The 19,334-nt window shown below is 53.3% G+C and overlaps 7 protein-coding genes across 7 annotated transcripts; 1 reads left to right on the forward strand and 6 right to left on the reverse strand.

Moving 5' to 3' along the window:
• Positions 1–55: 55 nt before the first annotated feature.
• PHACADRAFT_255850 (uncharacterized protein) lies at positions 56–734 on the reverse strand. Its single transcript, XM_007395582.1, has 3 exons — positions 649–734; positions 393–589; positions 56–339 (listed from the first exon to the last, which is right to left on the reverse strand). Exons 1-3 carry the CDS (start codon positions 705–707, stop codon positions 212–214), a joined length of 384 nt encoding a protein of 127 aa, XP_007395644.1. The 5' UTR covers positions 708–734; the 3' UTR covers positions 56–211.
• An 883-nt stretch (positions 735–1,617) lies between these two features.
• On the forward strand, positions 1,618–6,163 carry PHACADRAFT_143494 (uncharacterized protein; the record flags this gene model as incomplete). Its single annotated transcript, XM_007395583.1, has 23 exons — positions 1,618–1,726; positions 1,899–2,011; positions 2,062–2,122; positions 2,179–2,251; positions 2,299–2,340; positions 2,393–2,444; positions 2,496–2,669; positions 2,725–2,900; positions 2,933–3,066; positions 3,179–3,291; positions 3,344–3,368; positions 3,421–3,518; positions 3,571–3,586; positions 3,634–4,013; positions 4,061–4,124; positions 4,322–4,362; positions 4,407–4,496; positions 4,551–4,659; positions 4,711–4,771; positions 5,137–5,412; positions 5,460–5,547; positions 5,597–5,692; positions 5,747–6,163. 23 exons carry the CDS (start codon positions 1,618–1,620, stop codon positions 5,996–5,998), a joined length of 2,643 nt encoding a protein of 880 aa, XP_007395645.1. The 3' UTR covers positions 5,999–6,163.
• An 882-nt stretch (positions 6,164–7,045) lies between these two features.
• On the reverse strand, positions 7,046–8,606 carry PHACADRAFT_255851 (uncharacterized protein). The gene has a single exon (XM_007395584.1). The coding sequence runs from the start codon at positions 8,563–8,565 to the stop codon at positions 7,444–7,446; it is 1,122 nt and encodes a 373-aa protein (XP_007395646.1). The 5' UTR covers positions 8,566–8,606; the 3' UTR covers positions 7,046–7,443.
• A 595-nt stretch (positions 8,607–9,201) lies between these two features.
• PHACADRAFT_255853 (uncharacterized protein) lies at positions 9,202–11,279 on the reverse strand. The gene is made up of 5 exons (XM_007395585.1): positions 11,120–11,279; positions 11,007–11,071; positions 10,367–10,960; positions 9,461–10,320; positions 9,202–9,402 (listed from the first exon to the last, which is right to left on the reverse strand). Exons 2-5 carry the CDS (start codon positions 11,019–11,021, stop codon positions 9,348–9,350), a joined length of 1,524 nt encoding a protein of 507 aa, XP_007395647.1. The 5' UTR covers positions 11,022–11,071; positions 11,120–11,279; the 3' UTR covers positions 9,202–9,347.
• A 208-nt stretch (positions 11,280–11,487) lies between these two features.
• PHACADRAFT_255854 (uncharacterized protein) lies at positions 11,488–13,699 on the reverse strand. The gene is made up of 9 exons (XM_007395586.1): positions 13,525–13,699; positions 12,943–13,474; positions 12,808–12,892; positions 12,693–12,757; positions 12,500–12,641; positions 12,070–12,448; positions 11,901–12,015; positions 11,753–11,845; positions 11,488–11,696 (listed from the first exon to the last, which is right to left on the reverse strand). Exons 1-9 carry the CDS (start codon positions 13,629–13,631, stop codon positions 11,592–11,594), a joined length of 1,623 nt encoding a protein of 540 aa, XP_007395648.1. The 5' UTR covers positions 13,632–13,699; the 3' UTR covers positions 11,488–11,591.
• A 540-nt stretch (positions 13,700–14,239) lies between these two features.
• On the reverse strand, positions 14,240–15,708 carry PHACADRAFT_255856 (uncharacterized protein). Its single transcript, XM_007395587.1, has 2 exons — positions 15,647–15,708; positions 14,240–15,594 (listed from the first exon to the last, which is right to left on the reverse strand). Exon 2 carries the CDS (start codon positions 15,562–15,564, stop codon positions 14,509–14,511), a length of 1,056 nt encoding a protein of 351 aa, XP_007395649.1. The 5' UTR covers positions 15,565–15,594; positions 15,647–15,708; the 3' UTR covers positions 14,240–14,508.
• A 1,498-nt stretch (positions 15,709–17,206) lies between these two features.
• PHACADRAFT_255858 (uncharacterized protein) lies at positions 17,207–19,288 on the reverse strand. Its single transcript, XM_007395588.1, has 8 exons — positions 19,140–19,288; positions 18,969–19,082; positions 18,834–18,915; positions 18,710–18,773; positions 18,591–18,658; positions 18,343–18,535; positions 17,871–18,282; positions 17,207–17,808 (listed from the first exon to the last, which is right to left on the reverse strand). The coding sequence occupies exons 1-8, from the start codon at positions 19,197–19,199 to the stop codon at positions 17,362–17,364; spliced, it is 1,440 nt and encodes a 479-aa protein (XP_007395650.1). The 5' UTR covers positions 19,200–19,288; the 3' UTR covers positions 17,207–17,361.
• Positions 19,289–19,334: the final 46 nt, after the last annotated feature.

Here is a 19,334-nt window from a genome sequence, read left to right on the forward strand (position 1 = left end):
GGTAATGTGGAGGACTCTCGCAAAGCGTGATAATAATCTACCAGACCACAATTGCGTACCATTAAAGTGTTGATTACATACATCAAAGACTGTCGTGGAAGCGTTCGAGTGATGATAAGCCCAAAGAGAAGGATGACAAAGACGAACCTCACAACAGGATAGGAAGATAAACGAGTGATACACAAACGATGGTGATTCCAGCAGCCCGATCTTACACCTTTCGTCGTGGTGCAAGCTTGGCGGTCTTGCCGGCTTGCATCTGCTCCATTAACTGCTGCCGCCGTAGCTGTTCGTCGAAGTCCTTCGGTCGTCGGAAGAGCAAAACGTGTGGTTCGGGTGCTATGAATACGTCCCATGTGAGATTTACCGGCATATACAGGACTCGTACTTACCATGCACTTCGTAATGTTCCCAGCCGAGACTTTGCGTTATCCCGATGCCTCTCCATTCCTTGTCCGACAGAAGTCGTAATGTGCCACTACTATCGGGGTTGAAGAACTGCTTTGGAATCATCTTGAAGAGTGGCTTAGGGAGAATGACATGGCGATATTCATAGAGATCGTCGGAGTATCGTTCAGAATAGTGGATTCTGAGGGTAGATCGCGTGAGCATTCAACCCTCCACTAGACACAAGAGAGACGAGCCGACTTCTCGATGTACTCCTCCAACTTCGCTTGTTCGAGCTCCTTCTGACTAGCCTTAGCCATTTCTCAGCGGGATTAGTGAGATTGACGCCACAGGAGAGAGGGATGTGATAGTGAATGCAAAAAATGTTTGAACGGCGCGGCGGAGGCAAGACGTGAGCTTGCATTAAGCGCCCATTAAACGTGGCCACGTGAGAAACGCGCCGACGCGACTTATGGCTCCACGTCTTGGGTCCACACCACCATCTCCAAAGCGCGACATGGACGACGCTGAGTATGACAAACTGACACGAGAGTATGGTTTAGAAGACATGGAAGACTATGAGCGATGGCATATGGAAATAGAGCTGGCCGGAAACGCTCAACAAGCTAGTTCGGCTAACAGTTACTATGCCGCATACGACGATATAGAGGATTTTGAAGACGACACAGGTAACAGATGTCTGTGGAGAGCAACATAAACATTTAAAACTGACGAATGAAGCAGCTTTTTCCTCTCCTTCACCTCCTGAGCGTGCTCTCAGTCGGTTTCAACCTGGCCATCAGACTCAATACCGGCCCAGTCAGAATACATGCACCAGACAGCCCCGCCAGGCCTCTGGATCGTTTTCTCAAGCATGGGCCAATGTCCTCCCAGAGAACACTGGCACATTCGCCGGACGTCGAGAACCCATCTCTCGGCAGATTCACCATTGTGCACCGCCAGTGTCGGAGAGAGGTGAGTCTACGGCTACCTATCTACATCCTTGAGCAGCTCGAATACGTGATGCATATGCCCAGAGACCCAACACACCGTATTATCTCAGCCATACCCTACACTTAGAACGGATCCTCGCCCTCCAGGCCGGGCCGTTCCTCAGTCTAAGCGGTTGGATAGAGAAGATCACACTTCTCACAGAGGTTCAAATCCTCGTAATACACACGGGATACGTCTTCGTCCCACGTCTGATCTTCGTAAGTGCATCAAGATTGAATGCGGGCGCATATAGTCAATTTTCACGTTCCGGCAGCCGATGTTTATCGTGCCCTATTCAAGTTTGGTGTGTTCAACGCAGTTCAATCAACTTGTTATGATAAAGTGAGTATGGACGTCTTGGGACGTCCTGAGTCTCACAGATCTATAGGTTATGAATAGTGACGATAACATGGTAAACTCTTGCCCGCTAAATTTCTACTTCAACACTGAAATTGCTGCTAGGTCATCAGCGGTAAGTAGGGCTTCTCGCTCCACGGATATTATTCATTCTCTGCCAGCTCCTACTGGGAGCGGAAAGACAGCTCTGTTCGAGCTCGCTATCATCCGTATGCTCATGGAATCAAGCAACTCCGGTCGTCAGAGCAAATGCATCTATGTTGCTCCCACTAAGGTAGGAATCGCCCTTTAAACACGCTAAAGATTGTCGACAATTTCTTATAGGCATTATGCTCGGAGAAACATCGAGATTGGACGATTAAATTTCAAGCGTTAGGTGTTAACTGTACGATGGCCCCCGCGCTCATGGGTTATATACTCTTGACGCCTATTCCGACATAGGTTGCGAGTTGACAGGTGACACCGTGCAATTTGGGAGGAGTGCTTGGGGTGAGGCGAAGAATGCAGCTATAATGTGCGTTCTGCGAACGAATGTATCCAGTCCATGCTAACGAGCTTCAGCGTCACAACTGGCGAAAAATGGGACAGCTTGACCAGGAACTGGTTCGCACCTAATCTGAGTCTCGTAACTTGCACCAGACTGACTGCCAAGTAGGGAAGAACACCAACAAATCTTGTCGCAGATCACGCTTTTTTTAATCGACGAGGTGATATGCGTTGTCCTTGCGTAATCGGGCTTTGCTGAGCCACAAGCCCAGATACATATCCTTAACGAGACCCGCGGCAGCACCTTAGAAGTGGTGGTCTCACGGATGAAGTTGCGAGGCACCTCTGTTCGTTTCGTCGCGGTCTCGGCCACCGTTCCGAACGTTCAGGATGTGGCTGCTTGGTTAGGTAACGAGCGGAACGGCGGTTCGGCCGTTATCATGGAGGTATGTAAAGCGATGTATTACCCCAAGGCTCTTAGGTTGATCCTGCGAACGCAAGTTCGGAGAGGAGTATCGCCCATGCAAGATTGTCCGCCATGTGGTTCCTGTGTTGAAGAAACGAGACCAGAATGATTTCCAGTTCCAGCGCATATTGGACTACAAGCTGTACGGCGTTCTTCAGCAATACTCCCAAGATAAGCCGGTCCTCATTTTCTGCGCAACTCGCAAGGGCAAGTCCCTAAATATCATTGAACTAAATAGTCTAGCTTGATGATGACTTATGTAGGAGTTGTTGCTTCAGCGGAGCAGCTCATGAAGGAATATGGGCAAAGTCTGAATAAGAGAGATCGCTTACCTTGGACGAAACCTGGAGGGTTCACTACAAATTTCTCTGCATCATGTTACCCTTCGCTCACCAAGCTGTAGGATATCCCACCGCTTCCATGACAATAACCTTGAACGTATGTCTCCATTTTCTCCCAGATATCTCCGCGGCAACATTTGATTGACAGGGCTGGCCATTTGTGGCATTGGCATCCATCACGCCGGGCTGACTTGGGACGACCGACGAGCGATGGAGGACCTGTTCCTCAAGAAAGTGCTTCGGGTTATTGTAGCTACATCGGTACGCCGGTTCATTCTCATTACGGAACGAAGTACAATGTTCACTGTGTTAGACGCTTGCGGTGGGCGTGAACCTGCGTATGTACTCACTCCAAGCCCTGCTTCGAGCTTGACCGACAAGATAATATAGCTGCGCACACTGTTATCATCAAAGGTGTCAAGATTTTCGCTACTGACGGCTGGCAAGAATACTCGGATTTGGATATCATGCAAATGATGGGTCGGGCTGTGAGTTTCGCTTGCCTCTGTGTGCTTCCCGCCTCTTATAGCCTTGTTGCAGGGTCGTCCGCAATTCGGTTTGTCCTATATGCAGCATATGCATAGCTGTCTAACGCTTTTGCAGACAAGGAAGGAGTCGCGATTATCATGTGTGAGACCGAGCTGGAGGCCAAATACCAAGCGCTTGTACAGGGCCGCACCTTCCTGGAGAGCTGCTTGCACAACAACCTTGCAGAGCATATCAATTCTGAGATTGGCCTCGGGACTATCACCAACATCAACTCTGCAAAGGAATGGCTCCATAGCTCCTTCCTCTTTCAACGTATCCAGCAGAACCCTCGACATTACGCTATCGGCAAAGAGGGCAATCAGACGTGGCAAGAACGCATCGACAATATGGTAACGGAGAGCATCGAACGGCTGAGAGAGAATCAGCTTGTCGAGCTGTCGAATGACGATAGCTCAATATTAAAATCGACTGAGTATGGGGACATTATGAGCAAGGTGCTTTTTGCGTAGTTTTTATTCTACATAGCTGACCCCCGAACTAGTATTACATTCGACAATCAACGGTACGTTTAATGCGCTTTTCATCGACCTATCTAGCCCTTCACTGTGCTACAACTTAGATGGCACTTATACTTCACTTACCGGAGAGAGCGACCTTGAAGGACATGGTATGTGGTTGAACCTCTTTCCCATCCCTATGTCTGACTGTATGCGTCCTTAGCTCGAGGTTCTCGCTTCTGCGGAGGAGTAAGCGCCGGATTTTGCCCCAGATGCTCACTAAGACGTTGCTCGTCACATTACAGGTTCTTTGATATCAAGATTCGGGCCGGCGAGAAACAGGTTTGTCATTGTGCACTATGAGAAATGCGTCGCCAACGTCATCGATAGATATATGGCAAACTTAAAGCTCATGACGAGATACGCTTCAAGATGAAGAAAGTTGAAAAGGCCTTAGACAAGATCTCGTTGATCATCCAAGTATGTGTTCCTTTTTGATTTACTTGTCCGACGTTCGGGCTAATTCAGTCTTAGGCGGTTCTTGCAGGACTCAGCTTGAACGATGGCGAGTACAAGAATGGAGACAACCAACCGTCTCTAGAAGCTGTGACCATTTGGAGGCATGTTTCTAGGATCGCAAGAGGTACGTATATTTGAATTCCTCCAGGTGTCCACTGATGTTATCGCTGATCAGCCATGGTCGAGGTCGCGATAGCGAGACAGTGCGGTGCACAAGTAAAGCACGGGATGGAACTGTAGGGTTTATGCGTTCATCTCTAAGATTATCCGCTCACCATACCATGACAGGATGCGCTGTCTCTCCGCCAAAGCATGGGAAGATCGTCCGGTCGTTCTTCGCCAAATCGATCAGATCGGAGACAAGTCGTAAGCATTTCTAGCCAAGCATTATTTCGTTCCTTTCTCTCAGAGGAACCTCTGTAGAATAAAGGTGCGCCTCAATCTATGCATGAGACGCGTCGTAGCATTTACGCCCTCCGACAGGTTCTGGTGCAACATGGCATCACGACTCTTCAACATCTTCGCAAGCAAGAACCTGCACGGCTTGAAGTGGTAGGCCATAACAATCTTCGAACCGTTGCGTCGTGGACTTATCGCCGAGTATTGAGCTGCTCAATCGTCGCCCAACATTCGGTCATGAAGTGCTCGCCTTCGTCAAATCCCTTCCCGAGTACTACATTCAGGTCGAAGAGGTTGGCACGACACTGAGTGATGGAGCGAGCCCTGTAGAGATCGAATTGTCCGTCACGGTTGGCGTAAACGAGGATACCGGCGTCGACTCTGGAAAGTTTAAGAAGGGCAAAGCGAAGCTCAGAGACTCGACCACAATCCTCTCACTAAACTCAGAACTCGATTTCATCGATTTTCGAAGAATTTCGTGAGTAAAAAGGCTGTGTTCTCTAAGGCGTGCTCATCGGTACGCAGAACGAAAATGCTTAAGCCTCCGAAGACGTTCACGATCACCGCTCACTTGACGAAGCCTAGTCAATCTGTAATAGTGCAAATTGCATCTGTTTGTCTTTTCACTTCTTCATAGGGCCCTGCTGACGTTGTTCTCGAAGGAAACTATCGCGGGCGTCGCCGTGACTTACACGTATAAGCCCAAGCTGGCTTATAGGGCGTATCCTACAATGATTACCCGACCGCAAACTACTCTTGTAAGTCTGTCGTTGGCATATTTCGGGTCTTGGCTTCTAAAGTGACTCATCTAGGAGCGAGATTTGGAGGGGATTGAGGACGACGCTGCATTCTGGGAAGCAATGAAGGACTGGCCCTCGGATGACGAGGAGGTTGTGAAGAAAGACCTTACCCGTAAGTGGACAGCGATCTGCGTGCATCGTATATTGATGCTGTCCAGCAACACTTTCGTCTTCCAACGTAGCTTCTCAACCGAGCAAGCCCAATACAACCTTGAGGCATCTTTCAAGCCAAAGAGCGAAAGAGGGCCAGAAAGACGAGACTGAGACCGTCAGCACCTCGCCAATGCCGAAGATACTTCCGAACGGCAACTATGCGTGCGTCTAGTCGCTCCCTAAACCACTGTTCTCACACGTCGTTTTAGATGTAGTCATCCTTGCAAAGATAAGACTGCTTGCAAACACCTTTGGTTCGTGTAGCGCATAGCTTTTCGTCTGTGCTAACACCTGATTAGCTGCCGCGAGGGGCTATCCAAGCCTCCTGCCTGGAAGAAAAAACGCGTTGAGGCATTGCATCCCGTGGAAGGGCAACTTCAAAAGGCGGAAAAATTGGAACAGAAGACGAACCACAAGGTCACTCTTTACCACAAGCCAGATCGTCGCCTCAAGCAGTTAGAAGCGCTGCACCGAGGTACCAATGTCAATGCTAGTATCCAACTCCGAGAGGGATGGCGCATCAAGCTCGACGATGGCACACCAGCCAGCCGACATTCAGATAACAAGAAGCGCAAGGCTCCTAACTTCGACCTGGCTTTCACTGATCTCACTGCTGGGGAGGTTGCTTTTGCTGACGAGATGGACGAGCTACAAGACTCAGGCGACGAGCTACCAGACACTCATGACATCCTAGCCGCCTTTAATCGCAAGGAGGGAGGAGCCGGGACCTCGACTTTATCTAGCCGGTACTCGGATCCTGAAGTGGATGAGCTCATTCGCAACATATCGTCTCCTGTGGCCTTGGAACTAACTCTTGATGGAGTGCTGTCTTCCCCTCCTCGCGATCCGTCTAGCCAGGACGAGGACTACGATCTCACAACGTCTTCTCCCCCGCCCGCTACCTCCACGGCGCCTAAGCGACCCCGCGAGCCCGAAGATAACTTGCCTGGACAGCTCAAGCGGCTAAAGACGGCTAAGCCTGTACTTTCCGTACCACGCGATAAGGTATGAGATTGGGCCCGCGCAAGCATGCAAAGCACTCGCTCACTTATCCAGGCGACGAGTGGCGCCCCGCTCTTCTGGGTGGCGTCCTCTGACTCGGGTCCCTCCGTGGGCGACAACGATGCTGAAGCGGACCAGGTAAACAAGGAGGAGTTTCACTTAGATGAAAGCCTTTTCGACGTCCGGTCTGGGGATCTCCCGCTCGTCTCACCTGTTGTCGCTCGAGCTACTACTCCGCCCCGACTACCCGTACCGGCATGTCAACGGGAAATCCAAGCAGCCCCAGTGCCGTCATTTCCCAAGCCTCAGGCGAATTCGGATGTCCGGGATCTAGCGCCGTTGCATCAAGACATTGCTCAAGAAGAGCCGCATCCCTGGGATATAGCTATGGCTGAGTTCGCAGAATGGCTCGAAAGCGATGCGATCGTTGTCGTAGAGAATGGCAATTAGCATTACAAGTGACAGGTCTAGTGTATCAAATAGATGTGCATATACCCAAGCCCATGCATATGCTTTTATGCAATCTTTCTACCGTCATGAGTTAGATTCAGAGGCTATTGCTGTTCCTCCTCTTTTCGCGCGACGCTGCTCATAATCTCCTCCGCCTGCCTCCGAAACTCTGCCTCTCGCTCAGATGACGGCTCGACAAACACCCTCAGCGTGCTCCTGAACCTCTCGTCCCAAGCAACAGACGAGCTGGGCTTGACGATGTCCCAGCCGGCCTCGTCGCTACGCCACCGAAGTTCTTTTTTCATGCGCTCGGCACGCAGCTCGACCTCCGTGGGTGGCGGATAGTTGACTTCGTCCTTCGTAGGTTCGCGCGAGCCTCGCGCCAACGCACGGGCGGTCTCGAGCTTCTTCGACAGCTCCTGGTAGTACCCTTCGCGCGCCTTCTGAATCTCGGACGTGAAGTCCTTCACGAAGGACGCCTTGTAGTAGGCCTCGAAGTCTTTGTTGAAGTTGATGTCCAGCGGCTCGCTCAGAGGTTCGGCCTGGAAAGGCTCGGCGGGTGTCGGGTCTGCGTCTTCAAAGTTGGAAGGAGCGGTCACAGGGCGGGTCTCACCGACGATGATACGGTAGGCTGCTTCAGCCCCAGAGCGCACCTTGTGTCGTTCGTTGAAGAATTCCCAGATCATGTGTGGTATCTGAGTGAGACCGATGTAGTTTAAAAACGGCACTAGCAGGAGCGGAGGCTGTGGTGGTATGCTCGCGGGCGGAATGTTCAAAGCGGAAGGTATCGGCTGGTGGTCATTTTGAGAAGAAGGTGGGCGGGCACCAGATTTGAGATGCGGGGGGACGAATGACGGCTTCAGCTTGGACGGCGTCGGGATGGGTTCATCCTCGCCAGCGTTGAACGAAGTAGAGGGCTCTAGTTCGGGCTCGTCAAAGCGTCCGTCGTTCTCAAGTTCCCTAGAGAGCCGCTCCTCCTTGTCGACAATCTCGAGACTCTCCAACCAGCCGCGCTTAAGTCCCGCCATGAACTCCTTGAAGGTCGGACGACCGATGATGACAATCCCGCCTTCAAGTTCGCGAGCCTGCTTTACTTCGGGATTGTTCCCGGGTAGATTCATTGGGTTGAAGGGCAGCTGGTCAATACCAGCATCAAGCCTCCTGCGCTTCTTGATGTCATTCGCGATGCGTTCGGCGAGCTCACCGTGGCGTCGCCCATTAATCATCTCATAGTCCACAGCGGCTGCCACAAGAATGGGCTGGACGCGAACGGTCAGCTCAAGCGGAAGCTCACAAACGCATCGGCGCGAACCTTGACATACTTCCGAAAGTATTTCAGGCTTCGGTCGTACTCCTCATCTGCGGGCCACTTGCAGCCGTACACGGTGACCTTACGCGGGAAACCCATGCTATGCAACGGGACCTTGGAGAGGTGTTGGACCTTCTCAGAGTACTCCGCACGAATCTTCTTGCATTGCTGACGGTCGTAGATGTAGTAACCCGTGACGGCGGAGGTCAAGGAGAGGAAAATGAGCCAATTCCGGGAGGGCAGACTCGGCCGCTTGTCCAGCCATGACGGCGGAATCCCTGTGTACTGCAGAACGGTCTTGATGCCAGACTGCGGTGGCTGAGGCTTCGGGAACGCGCTGTCCCCGCCACTTGCGCTCATCGCCAGTGATGGCAGGAAGGTGGTGATGGATAAATTCGGAACAATCCAACAGGATATTCGACGCGGACATCACAAAGCGCCCAAACTCGATCAACTCCTCGGAGTCAGCGAGCGGCCGTAAGCACTCTTCGTTCGCGGTGTTGACATTCTCGTTGAACGGCTTTCAGGCTAGCTTCGCCACCATGGGAACGCTGTGCACAAGTGGTCCGATATACGCGTATATTACTGTACATAGTAGACGTGACGTGGAAGACGTGTGGCGGAGACCAAAGTGTACAGCAAGGGAAACGGAGCGCGGTGACATGAGACGGAAAAACATCATATGGGGCAAGAAAGTTTTCAGGATTCGCGTTCTGCAGCGCGGTCCATTTGCTGTCGTTTCCGCGAGCCACCCCTGGATAGGCGATGTGTTAGCACCGTATTGCATCCGAGATTGGCACAGATCCACATACACTTCGGTATCGAGGCCCCGTTTCCTACCGCTCTTGGCCTCATCTAAAAACTTGTCCAATCCGAACACGTCGCCCGTGTCTTTCTCAAATTGGACCGGTCCTTCTCTGACCTCTTGTTCGCTCGCGCCCTCGAACCCTACCTTGGCCCGGCCGAGGCCAAACCGGTCGTTGTCCAGGGCCTTGCCGATGCCTTCTTCCGTGCCGCCGCCGAATGATTCGTCGTTGCCCTCGGAGATGTTACCACGCGCTTTGTAAATAGCTGCGGCGGCAGTTGATCCGTGGAAAAGCGGGCGGTCGTAGAGGGTGTACGCCTCGTCATCGGCAAACGTACCAGACAGTGACTCCTGGTTGAACAGCCGCGAGTCGAGCATTGACTCCTTTGACATAGTAGGCTTGGCCAGGCCAAGTGCAATCTTCTCCGAAATGTCGCGGTTCTGCTGACGCGCCAGCATCTTCGCGCGCTGCTCTTGGCCCATGTTCGACATGCGTAACTCCCGTTCCCTCTCATGGCGCTTCTCTTCCCGCATTTTGTCACGGATCTGCGCAGCCTCCTCGTCCTCCTCTTCCTCTGGCTCCGATTCGCTCTCACTTCCGCTGCCATACGCACCCAATGAGGATTTCATCGCAGCTGCGCGTTCTGCGACTGGCTTGTTGTCCGTTGCTGGCCGAGCTGCCGAAATGCCGGCACGCTCCTCGCGCGCCCGCTGGGCAAGCATACGAAGGTTCTCTTCCTTGGCTGCCTTCTCCTTCTCCGCGAGTTTCTGTTGCATGAGTGCACGCTGCCTGACCTCTTCGCGAGCATGCCTGTCCGCTATGAAGAGCGCCTCCGAAAATTTCGCGAAGTTGTCGTTGATGGAAACCTGGTCACGTCAGTAGCAGCGCATCCACCAGTTCGAAGAAGCTTACATCTTGGAGACCGCGGCCGTCCGCGGCCAGACGCTTGTCGAGAGGGATGGTATAACCCTTGTTGTTCTTCCAATTCGAGATACATGGCGGGATCATCCACTCCTTCTGCTCCTGTGCAGTCGCTTTGCGTGGCGGACTACGCAGAACAGGTGGTGGCGGACTCGGTGGGCCTCTAGGAATCTTTTTGTGCTTGAACCGCGGGGGCTCCAGAGGATCCTCGACAACCTCTGTCATCTTGATGATACGCTGCTTCAGGCCGTCCGACCCATTCTGCTGCCCAGGCGTGTACCGTATGTATGTAGTCTTGCCCTGAGCGTCGGGTACGTTCTTGGGCTGTGCTGCTTTGATCTTGCCGTTCACCAGCTTTTCGAGAGCGGCGCGAGTCTTGTCGGCGGTCGCCTGGACTTCGTCCTCAGTGGGCCGTTCCATAGCACGGCTAGCATCGTCCAAGTCGTTACGATGCGCAAGGGGAACGAGATCCTTGAACTGGGACTGGACAATCTTGCCTGCTCGCTGACCCTGCTTCGCGATAGCGTCGTAACGGACATTGCCTTCTGAGTCAACTTGGAGCGCAAGGGTGTTCCCAGCCGCAGTCTGTAAACATCAATAACTCGCCCCCATTGTATAAACATATACGTACTTTCTTCTTGCCCATGTCCAAAGGATATTGTGCGACATGACACTCAGGGTACGCCCCACCATCACCTGCAGACATGAGCTACATACAACGCATGTGAACATTCATAAACACACCGAAGTCCTCCATAGACGTCGGCTTCCATCCCTTCCTCTGACCATACGACGGTACGGCGGCACGTATTACGACAGACTGAGAGCCTTGTATTGAAGTCTGCGCAACCTGCCGAACAATCTCCTCATCTTCGTCGTCGGAAACAGAGGGAGCATACACAGGCTTGGGCAGCAAACTGTACACGCATGGTCAGTGTATAAAGTAAAGAGATGAGATGGCAGACGCATACGAAGCCAAAGCAGCCATGATTGAAATGTGTAAATGAGTGGAAAGGATCAAGCTGGTCCTCGCTGGATCGCCGCTCACCAAGCTGTGACGTAGACGCCCATAGAGCTTGTTTAGGCTTGTTTACTCTCGAAGACTTGGTGTAGTAGTGATATTATAGGACAGGTGGCTAGAAATACAAAGTATATCTGACAGTACAACAGCGAACCCACGGTGCGAGAGGACTGAAAAGCGAAAGGAACGAAGGATCTACTGTGCCCAAGGCGAGCTCAGAAGTTTCATGAGGTAGTTGCCTTCTTCCTTGTAGTCGAGAGGAAGAATCTTCTGAACACCGTAGCGAACACGGTTATTTTCCTGACCACGCGTTTGAGTAACGGTATACAAGAAAACTTGGAATGTGCACAACGTACCTGGAAGCTCTCCATCTTCGCTCTACAGGTGAAGTTGTACGTCGTGCCAACGGCGCTTTCGAGTACCTTATTATACTGTGCATCGTCGCGATCCTGGAGTAAAGATAGATCGGTCGGGTGGCCCGTGGAGAGCCCTTCATGCACTCACCTTGAGTTCTACGAGCTGATCGGCAGTCATGTCGAAAATGACAACACCAGCTTCATTGAAGCATTGGAACCACACCTGACCGGAGTGGTCGGCGACAGCCATAGCCATGATGTAGCTTTGGGTTTCAGAATCAGCTGCATTCATTGCTTGCCCTGCGTTCACGGCTTACCGGTAGGAAGGCCTTTCAAACACCTTGTCACACTTCTCGCAACGCCAGCCGTCGTGCTGCTCGATCACCTTCTTGTTGCAGCCTTGGTTCTGACACGCTGGGTATGCGATGTTATCCGACTTGATATGCATGATCGTCGCATGAGCAGAGAAGAAGTCAGGCTTATCTCCGCCACCGAGGTTCGCGCTTCGGACGTCATCCAACAAGCGAATCTCGTCACGGTTGAAGGCACCACCGCTGCCTCGTGGAGCAGAGCTCGTCTGGGGCTGGAAATCCTGAACCTTGCCGTCAGTGTCATACCACCCCCTCAGGACATGGGCGTCAGGAATATCCGGATTGATCTCCATGCTACTGGAGCTGAGCATTGACAAGCTGCGACCTGGAAGAGTCCGTGAATAATTTTCATATTTAGTAGTGCCATTACACACACCACCGAAGTCGCCGACTTTCACGCTCTTCCAAGCGATGATAGGCTCCCCTGACTCGCAGTAGCGGTCCGCTTGCTTGCCCCAGAGAGTTAAACGTACGGATGCGCCAGAGCGGTCGACGATAGTTAATTCACGTTTTGTCAACTGTACGAGCGTGTCAGATAGCTCAGAAAATCCAGCGATCCGGGAACATACATCGTTGCCTTGACGAGAGGTGAGGTGCGTGACATCGCTCATCTCCTTCACAATACCCAACACGTCTGAGCCGTACATTAGCTTCCTGAAGCTAAATATCGTGAATGTGGCATACCAATGGTATCTCCCGGGTTAGTATTCATCAGCTGGTCCAATGGAATAAACTTGTAATGGATGTTGAGTACTGGTCCGTCACGGCACTTTGCGGCATTAGCAGCGCTTCATGTCGCATATATGAAGGCGAACTCACCTCTTCGATGATGGTGCCTCGTTGAAGGCCAAGCTCGTATTCGTTGTTGACGTTGTTGAACTTTTTCTTCGCGAGACTAACTTGACCTTTCGAGATGTAGTAGATCTTGCCCTCCTCCAACTTGGGATAAAATTCGTCGACGTTATTATTGAAAGCGGTTGCCTTTATCTCGCCTGTATCGTCCATGAGAACGGCGCTGAAGAGCTTGCCATCTCCCCGCGCATTCGAGTACTGGCGGATATCGCTCTTCTGCGTAACCTTCACACGGATCGTCCAGTTGTTCTGGTAAGGACTGAGACCTTCGATAGGGAAGGTGTGGCGCTGCTGATTGCTCGCATTGTTGTGCATTGCAGGTGCGGGCTGAGGGGCGGCTTTCGGGGCGGCTTTCGGAGCGGAAGCAGGGGTCGGCGTCCCGCCGGCAGACGAGATAGGTTTCCCATTGCTGCCTACCGCGCCTTGTATGGCCGTAGGCGAGCCAATCTTCTCGTTCGGGCTGGCCAGAGGAGTGAGGCGGAGTATAATGAGAAGGCGACTACAAAGCATGTTAGGACGTAAGAGTAAGCACGAAGACTATACGCGTACCCTTTGTTCTCGCCGACGTAATTACACGAGAATTCGTCAGCGACCACGATCGAGTTCTTTGTGAGCTGGCCATTTTCTACAAGCTCGTTGAGCGGTGTCGCGAGCATGGCCTGCAGGAAATGTTCGCCGTCGGAGACGATTACGCGATGCCTGTCCTGGCCGTTACTGTTAGGGGCCGGACCAACTTTCTTGACAGACAGAACTTGGAAAACTGGGTGAGACTTGTAGAGAGCTGAGGTGTCCTCGTCGTCCTTGATGCTGTGGAGACGCATGCAGATGCCAGTGGTGAGCTGGGGGATGTTGGCCATGGCGACGAAGGTGGTGGATGGGGGACAGCAGCGTGCGAAAGACGCGTCTCGTTTATGAACGCGTGAGCTTACATAAGGTCGTGTTCGTCTTAGAACTGTCCCGGAATGGAAACGCTACGCGCTTTGCTTTTGCCCACCACATTCAACTCGTCCACAGCTGAAGTAGGACCACGGCCCAACGCGCACTCCCTTGGTCTCTCGTCCCCCAGTTCATACGCAGCAGTAGCCTCAAACCGCTCCTTTGTATCTAGGTTTGGGCCGGTCGAAGGCCGGTCGAATGCCATCAATTCGTTCTTGAATGTCCCTCTGGCAAAGTCCGAAAGAGCGGGAATACACACTCACCGCATTTCCCTATGAGCAGCGCGTTCCGCGACGCAAAGATATTCAATCTATCTTTTGTATGGGCGCTGATAATGTTATTATGATTGTGGCTATAGCAAGATCAAAAAGTGACGGGGACAGGTGTACGCTAATGTTAGGAACAATTGTGAATGCAATACCCTAAGGCGAGTGACACGGAGATTATAGCTACATAAGCTCATGACAACTGTCTAAATGTCCGGAATTCAGTCATAAATACAATATCAAGTCAGCGGTGATTATACCAAGCTGTAGGAGATGGCCGGGCAGAAACCAGCTACCAAATTACTTTTCCGTTCAGGGCGGCTGAGTACATCTAGTCCCGCAGCATCGCCCGATTCGTTGCGTCACGACCGTGTTTCAAGAGATTCGACGCCTCGTTGCCGCCAGTGCCTCGTGCGACACCTCCATCGCGTTCGCGCATCTGGATGTCTGGTGGGGGCGCGCGATGGGACTGAGTCACGACGTACAGCGTCACGATTCGGATGTGGACGTCCCGGAGCCGCTTGAGCGCCGCCACAGCCGCGTTGTACGGCTCGCGCAGGGACGGGTGGCGCAGGGCGACATCGCGCACCGAGCGCGGGGACGCAGAGAGGTACTGGAGGTACTCGCGGTGGAAACCGGGCATGTAGAGGCGCATACGCTCCATGAAGTTCGTCGCAGCGACCTTCTTGTTCGCCTCGGATGGCGCGGGCTGGCGCTTCTGCGCGAGCTTGTGGTCGATGTCGAGGAAGATGTCGAGAGCGTGCATGACGCTGCTCTGGCCGGCGGACGGCCCCGCGACATTCTGCGTCTTGCTCGAAGAAACACCCTCGTAGACCCACTGGGGCTTAGATGCGCCGGCGGGCGGCGAGCCGTTCCACCATGGCCGGCAGTGCCAGTAGAAGGCCTGCGGGTCGACAGAGTCGCGGCACGACTGGAAGATTGAGGTGAGCTCGTCAATGGTAGTCTTCAGATTCGACAGGTTGCGAGAGATGCTGTTGATGGCGGCGACGTCTGCGGTGCTGGGAAGCGTCATGAAGGACTCGATGGTTTGGAGCATCTCGACGCCCTTCAGCTCGATCTCGCCCGAAAGCGCGTAGAAAGCTCGCTCGGTCTCGTTCCCGGAGAGGAGGTTCACGTAACGGATGTTGCCTACCGAGAGAGGCTCGTCGGGGCGGATTAGTTCCCAGTTCCAAAGAACTACGTCCGCGAAAGTCATCACTGGCGGCATGTCGAGTGCATCGGAGACGGCGGCGAATGGCATGGCGATGGAACGTGGGATGAGAATAGTGGTGGCGTTGTCGACGGTAGGTGTAGAATGCACGTAGAAGTGTACGAGGAATGCTAATACCATATGCGCCCTTTGCAGAAAGCGAATATCTTTTGGCATCTGCCAGACACCTGTGTCCAGCACTGGCCACTGTGACGAAAGCTTAGGAAAAACACAGATGACTATATGCGCGATGACTCACCGAGCGTACTGTATCTCGCCAAACTTCGCCGTCGGGCCTCTTCGCGAGCGCCTCGGGCGACTCATCGTCACCCAGGCCAAGTGCTTCTTGGGCATCGTCCAAAGCGCGTTCCCAGATGCCGAATTGCTCTGGAAGTCTCGGGAGAGGTTGGGGCGGGAAGAAACCAGTATTCGGGTCAACGTCGAAGTCGACCTGGCACAAGGAGCGGTCTCTCGTTAACGCGCCACGCAATGAGCGAGCGACCTGCCGAACATCGACGTTGGCAAGAAAATTAAGAAGACTGAGGCTGGCTCCGATATCCATAGGAATAAAGAGATGTATGATTACTAGGTGAGAAGAGGCGAAGGCAGGGTAAGAAGGCAAGCGAAAGGTCGTAAAGTGGTGGGTTTCCTGAGTGCCGAGCCTCACAGGTTATATAGGGCCGACCAAGTGCAAACACGGACAAGTCAACAAAGGATTCATTAGCAGGCGCCGCCACATATCCGAGGTTCATCAATTGACACCCTGCACTGGCCAGAACGCGTCGCGCCAACTGTTCTCCGTCTTGCGAGATTCACGGTGCCGTAGGCCCGCCAAAGTTTTGGACGGTTACCAACCTAGCGCCTCCTGCACCGGCACACTAGACCGTTTCTGGTCTTCCACGTGGTGGTCGCCTATCTCCCTTCCGTTGAACAGATCTCCGTCTCCCTCGCGACGGTCAGTGACTCGCACGCGAGCGAGGCTTGCATCTTTCTCGTCGTTCCCAAGGCCAGGGATCATTACGGCAGTTCCCAGTACCTGAAGTTCAGTTTGTGTCCGAGAAACCGTGTTGGGAAACCCTCGCATGGCGTATACTGTACATAACGGACCCTGGTCAGGGCTGGCCGAACCGGTCTCTGGCCTGTTCACAGCCATACATGCTGGAACCTGGAAATGGGAATATGTCGCGGACCGTGGCGAACGTGGAAGGCGCGTGGATGACGGCCGTAGGTGAGTCAACACCTTAGTTGCGCTCAGTCCGGCCAGCCCTGTGTACGGTGTGCTCATTGTCGGGTTCTTCGAACCGGCGTTTTCCTGCCAAAATAGACGTTTCAGGTAGGAAAGCAGTGCGGTTACGCTTGAGCGCGCTGCGGGATCGCGGAGATCTGGTGTGTGTAAAAGTCAAACTACGCATGACCTCGATTGAGAAAGTGTGCATCCGCCTTAGGTTGTGGCTGCGACATGAGAAAGTTTTGTGTCTGTCAGATTCTGTGTGTCGTCCAAAACACGGCAGGGCCTCCCTGAGACCTATTTCCCTGAGCGCAGATACCGTCCGTCCTTTTGGGCTCGACGCTCCGAGGGTGCCCGCTGTCCGTGAAAGCGGTGTTTGTTTTCCGGACTTGGTCCGCGCCGACGCTTTATGATGCAATTTCGCTTCCTTTTATGCGTGCGATTATGACTGACATAGGCATATAGACTCGGCACATTACACGCCGTCTCGAACGTTCAACGGGGATTTGCCGTCACTGGTAAATGAAAGTGCGCCACTGGCAGTGCCACCCAAATGTTATTGTGTCACACGTCTACGCGTGGGTCGATTAAGGAGTGCGGGAACTGTGTGTATAGCATGTACGGCAGCGATAGCAGACAGGACCGAGTAATTCGACGGAAAAAGCTCCTCGGAATGAGCGGGGATAGCGTTACGGAAGATAGCAACGAGGACGCTTGGAAAAGGTTCAGCCTACATCATGTACATGTCAGTGGCCCTTCCATTTGAGGTACTTCTTGCCCGATGCCTTGTCCAGCTCCTCGACACATTTGCGTTCTACGACATCGACAACTTTTTCCCTGACGCCTGTCTTGCCCTTACGGAGACTCACAAATTTCTGTACGAGCTCTTCCTTGGTGAGCCCAGTGCTACCACTGGACCTATGGCTACCGGCGACCATCTGGTGAATTTCTTGCTCAGTCGGAAGCGCGAAACGCATCGGTTCGTTAGTCTTGCCGAGCTCCACGTCGACGTCCTTGGGCAGCTCGAGCGATGGTGCAGTGCCGTTCTGGGGTGAGTACTGTCCGAAGAACTTGGCAGCGATGTCCGAATCTCGGACCTCAGCCACTGTAGACGGAGACCAGGCGGGACGCTCCTTGGTCTTAGTAACCAGTACGGAAGTGACTCCTGTCTTGAAGTCGGGGCTGGCGCCGCTCTGTTGTGCGGAACGTGCGGAAGTGAGCCGAGGAGCACGATTCCGCCCGGTCAGGTACTCACACAGTAAGCAGTGGCGATGTTCAGCTCGTTCTGGAGCGCACCGTGCAGCGTCGCCGTCCGGCCCTTGCGGAGCGCGAGGAGGGCAACTTTAAGGCTGGTCGGGCTCCGGAGGTCGAGTGCGGCGAGGGATTCTTCCGCCCACTTGCGGATGCTGGCATCTTCGTGGCTCTCATGCACCTGCTTCAAATCCGCGATGATTTCCTCCACGCTGTTGTGGGAGAAAACGGAATCTAGAACGGTACGCAGCTTGCTGATAAAGGTGCAGGGAGGCTCGCCAGGCTCACGCTCCTGGGAGCACTCTTCAATTGTACTGTCGACTACCTCATAAGAGGCCCGGTCCAGAGAGGCGAGTCGTTCCAGAAGCGCAGGTATTCTGCGCGACGGAATAAAGTGCGTAGCCAGTCCGAGTTCGCTGTCGCATAACAGTGACATCAGAGGAAGAAGTAGAGATAACAGACAAGACAAGCCTCACTATACATCACGGCCTTTGATTGATTCGCCGGTAAGACCCAAGTATGTACCGATCTCTCCGTCCAGTCTGGATAAGAAAAATGTTGCGCCTACATCGGGACTATAGCCAATCTTTGTTTCCGGCATCGCAAAAAGCGTGTTCTCTGTCGCTATCCTAAACGGGGCGTTGGCGGCCAGGCCCACTCCGCCTCCCACTGGAACAGCTTTGTCAATGGGAACTGTTCCGGGATGCGGAACGAAGACGCGTACTTGTTATGCCGTCCATTACGGCGACGTATACTTGCGCCACGGCCGCAAGCAGGTAGTCCAATTCGAACCTGTGCTTGTTGTCATTGGCTGTGCGTAAGCACGGAGAGTACTACACGTACTCGCGTTTGAAGAAATCTATTGCTTCGGGTCTTGTCTTCTCGTCTGCAGCCAGTTCAACGACGCCTAATGCCCGGGCCGTAGATGTTTGGCAAGGTTTGCAATGATACATTAGATGGCACGTACCCGCAACATCACCGCCCGCACAGAAGGCGCGGCCAACACCTTGACCAACAAGAATCTTGGACAGCTGTGACCGGCTCCAGTCCTGAACTACAATGAGCACCACACTAAGCTTCCGGGATGCGGAAAGTCACTGACCTCGACGTACGGGCGTAAGAGTTTCAGCATCGGGGTGTCCAGCGCGTTGAGCTTCTGTGGTCGATTGAGGACATACTTTCTAAGCTGGCCAACAGTTTCGAACACCACTGGGGGCTGCAGCATCTTGTCATCAGAACGGGGGGCACCTCGAACAAGCACACTGACACGTACCTCGTCTCCATTCGCCTGGGGCTTGGGGGCGCTGGCTCCGGCCTGTGAGCTCACCATCATATGCCGTGAGATCGCACGGGTTCTCTCCGCCGCTGCGAGAGAGCGGCTGGGCATTCTGAGAGCTGTTCGGGCCAACATGGAACGCGAACGATGAGAGATGCGGCAGGCGGTGTGGGGTTAGGGGCAACGGAAGGC

Source organism: Phanerochaete carnosa (genome assembly GCF_000300595.1).
Source record: "Phanerochaete carnosa HHB-10118-sp unplaced genomic scaffold PHACAscaffold_5, whole genome shotgun sequence".
Lineage (NCBI taxonomy): Eukaryota > Fungi > Basidiomycota > Agaricomycetes > Polyporales > Phanerochaetaceae > Phanerochaete > Phanerochaete carnosa.

Excerpts from the sequence above, each read along its gene's own strand:
- PHACADRAFT_255856 (XM_007395587.1), bottom strand. The coding sequence starts at position 15,564 with ATGCCAAAAGATATTCGCTTTCTGCAAAGGGCGCATATGGTATTAGCA.
- PHACADRAFT_255858 (XM_007395588.1), bottom strand. The coding sequence starts at position 19,199 with ATGATGGTGAGCTCACAGGCCGGAGCCAGCGCCCCCAAGCCCCAGGCG. Across the intron at positions 18,659-18,709 it reads ATAGATTTCTTCAAACGCGA|GTTCGAATTGGACTACCTGC; the intron begins GTACGTGTAGTA and ends CAACAAGCACAG. Across the intron at positions 18,283-18,342 it reads ATCAAAGGCCGTGATGTATA|CGAACTCGGACTGGCTACGC; the intron begins GTGAGGCTTGTC and ends GTTATGCGACAG.
- PHACADRAFT_255851 (XM_007395584.1), bottom strand. The coding sequence starts at position 8,565 with ATGATTAATGGGCGACGCCACGGTGAGCTCGCCGAACGCATCGCGAAT.
- PHACADRAFT_255853 (XM_007395585.1), bottom strand. Across the intron at positions 10,321-10,366 it reads ACGGCCGCGGTCTCCAAGAT|GTTTCCATCAACGACAACTT; the intron begins GTAAGCTTCTTC and ends TGACGTGACCAG. Across the intron at positions 9,403-9,460 it reads CGGGGCCTCGATACCGAAGT|GGGTGGCTCGCGGAAACGAC; the intron begins GTATGTGGATCT and ends TCGCCTATCCAG.
- PHACADRAFT_255850 (XM_007395582.1), bottom strand. The coding sequence starts at position 707 with ATGGCTAAGGCTAGTCAGAAGGAGCTCGAACAAGCGAAGTTGGAGGAG. Across the intron at positions 590-648 it reads TTGGAGGAGTACATCGAGAA|AATCCACTATTCTGAACGAT; the intron begins GTCGGCTCGTCT and ends ATCTACCCTCAG. Across the intron at positions 340-392 it reads GGAACATTACGAAGTGCATG|CACCCGAACCACACGTTTTG; the intron begins GTAAGTACGAGT and ends ACGTATTCATAG.
- PHACADRAFT_255854 (XM_007395586.1), bottom strand. The coding sequence starts at position 13,631 with ATGCTCGCGACACCGCTCAACGAGCTTGTAGAAAATGGCCAGCTCACA. Across the intron at positions 12,449-12,499 it reads GAAAGTCGGCGACTTCGGTG|GTCGCAGCTTGTCAATGCTC; the intron begins GTGTGTGTAATG and ends GGACTCTTCCAG. Across the intron at positions 11,697-11,752 it reads CGAAGATGGAGAGCTTCCAG|GAAAATAACCGTGTTCGCTA; the intron begins GTACGTTGTGCA and ends ACGCGTGGTCAG.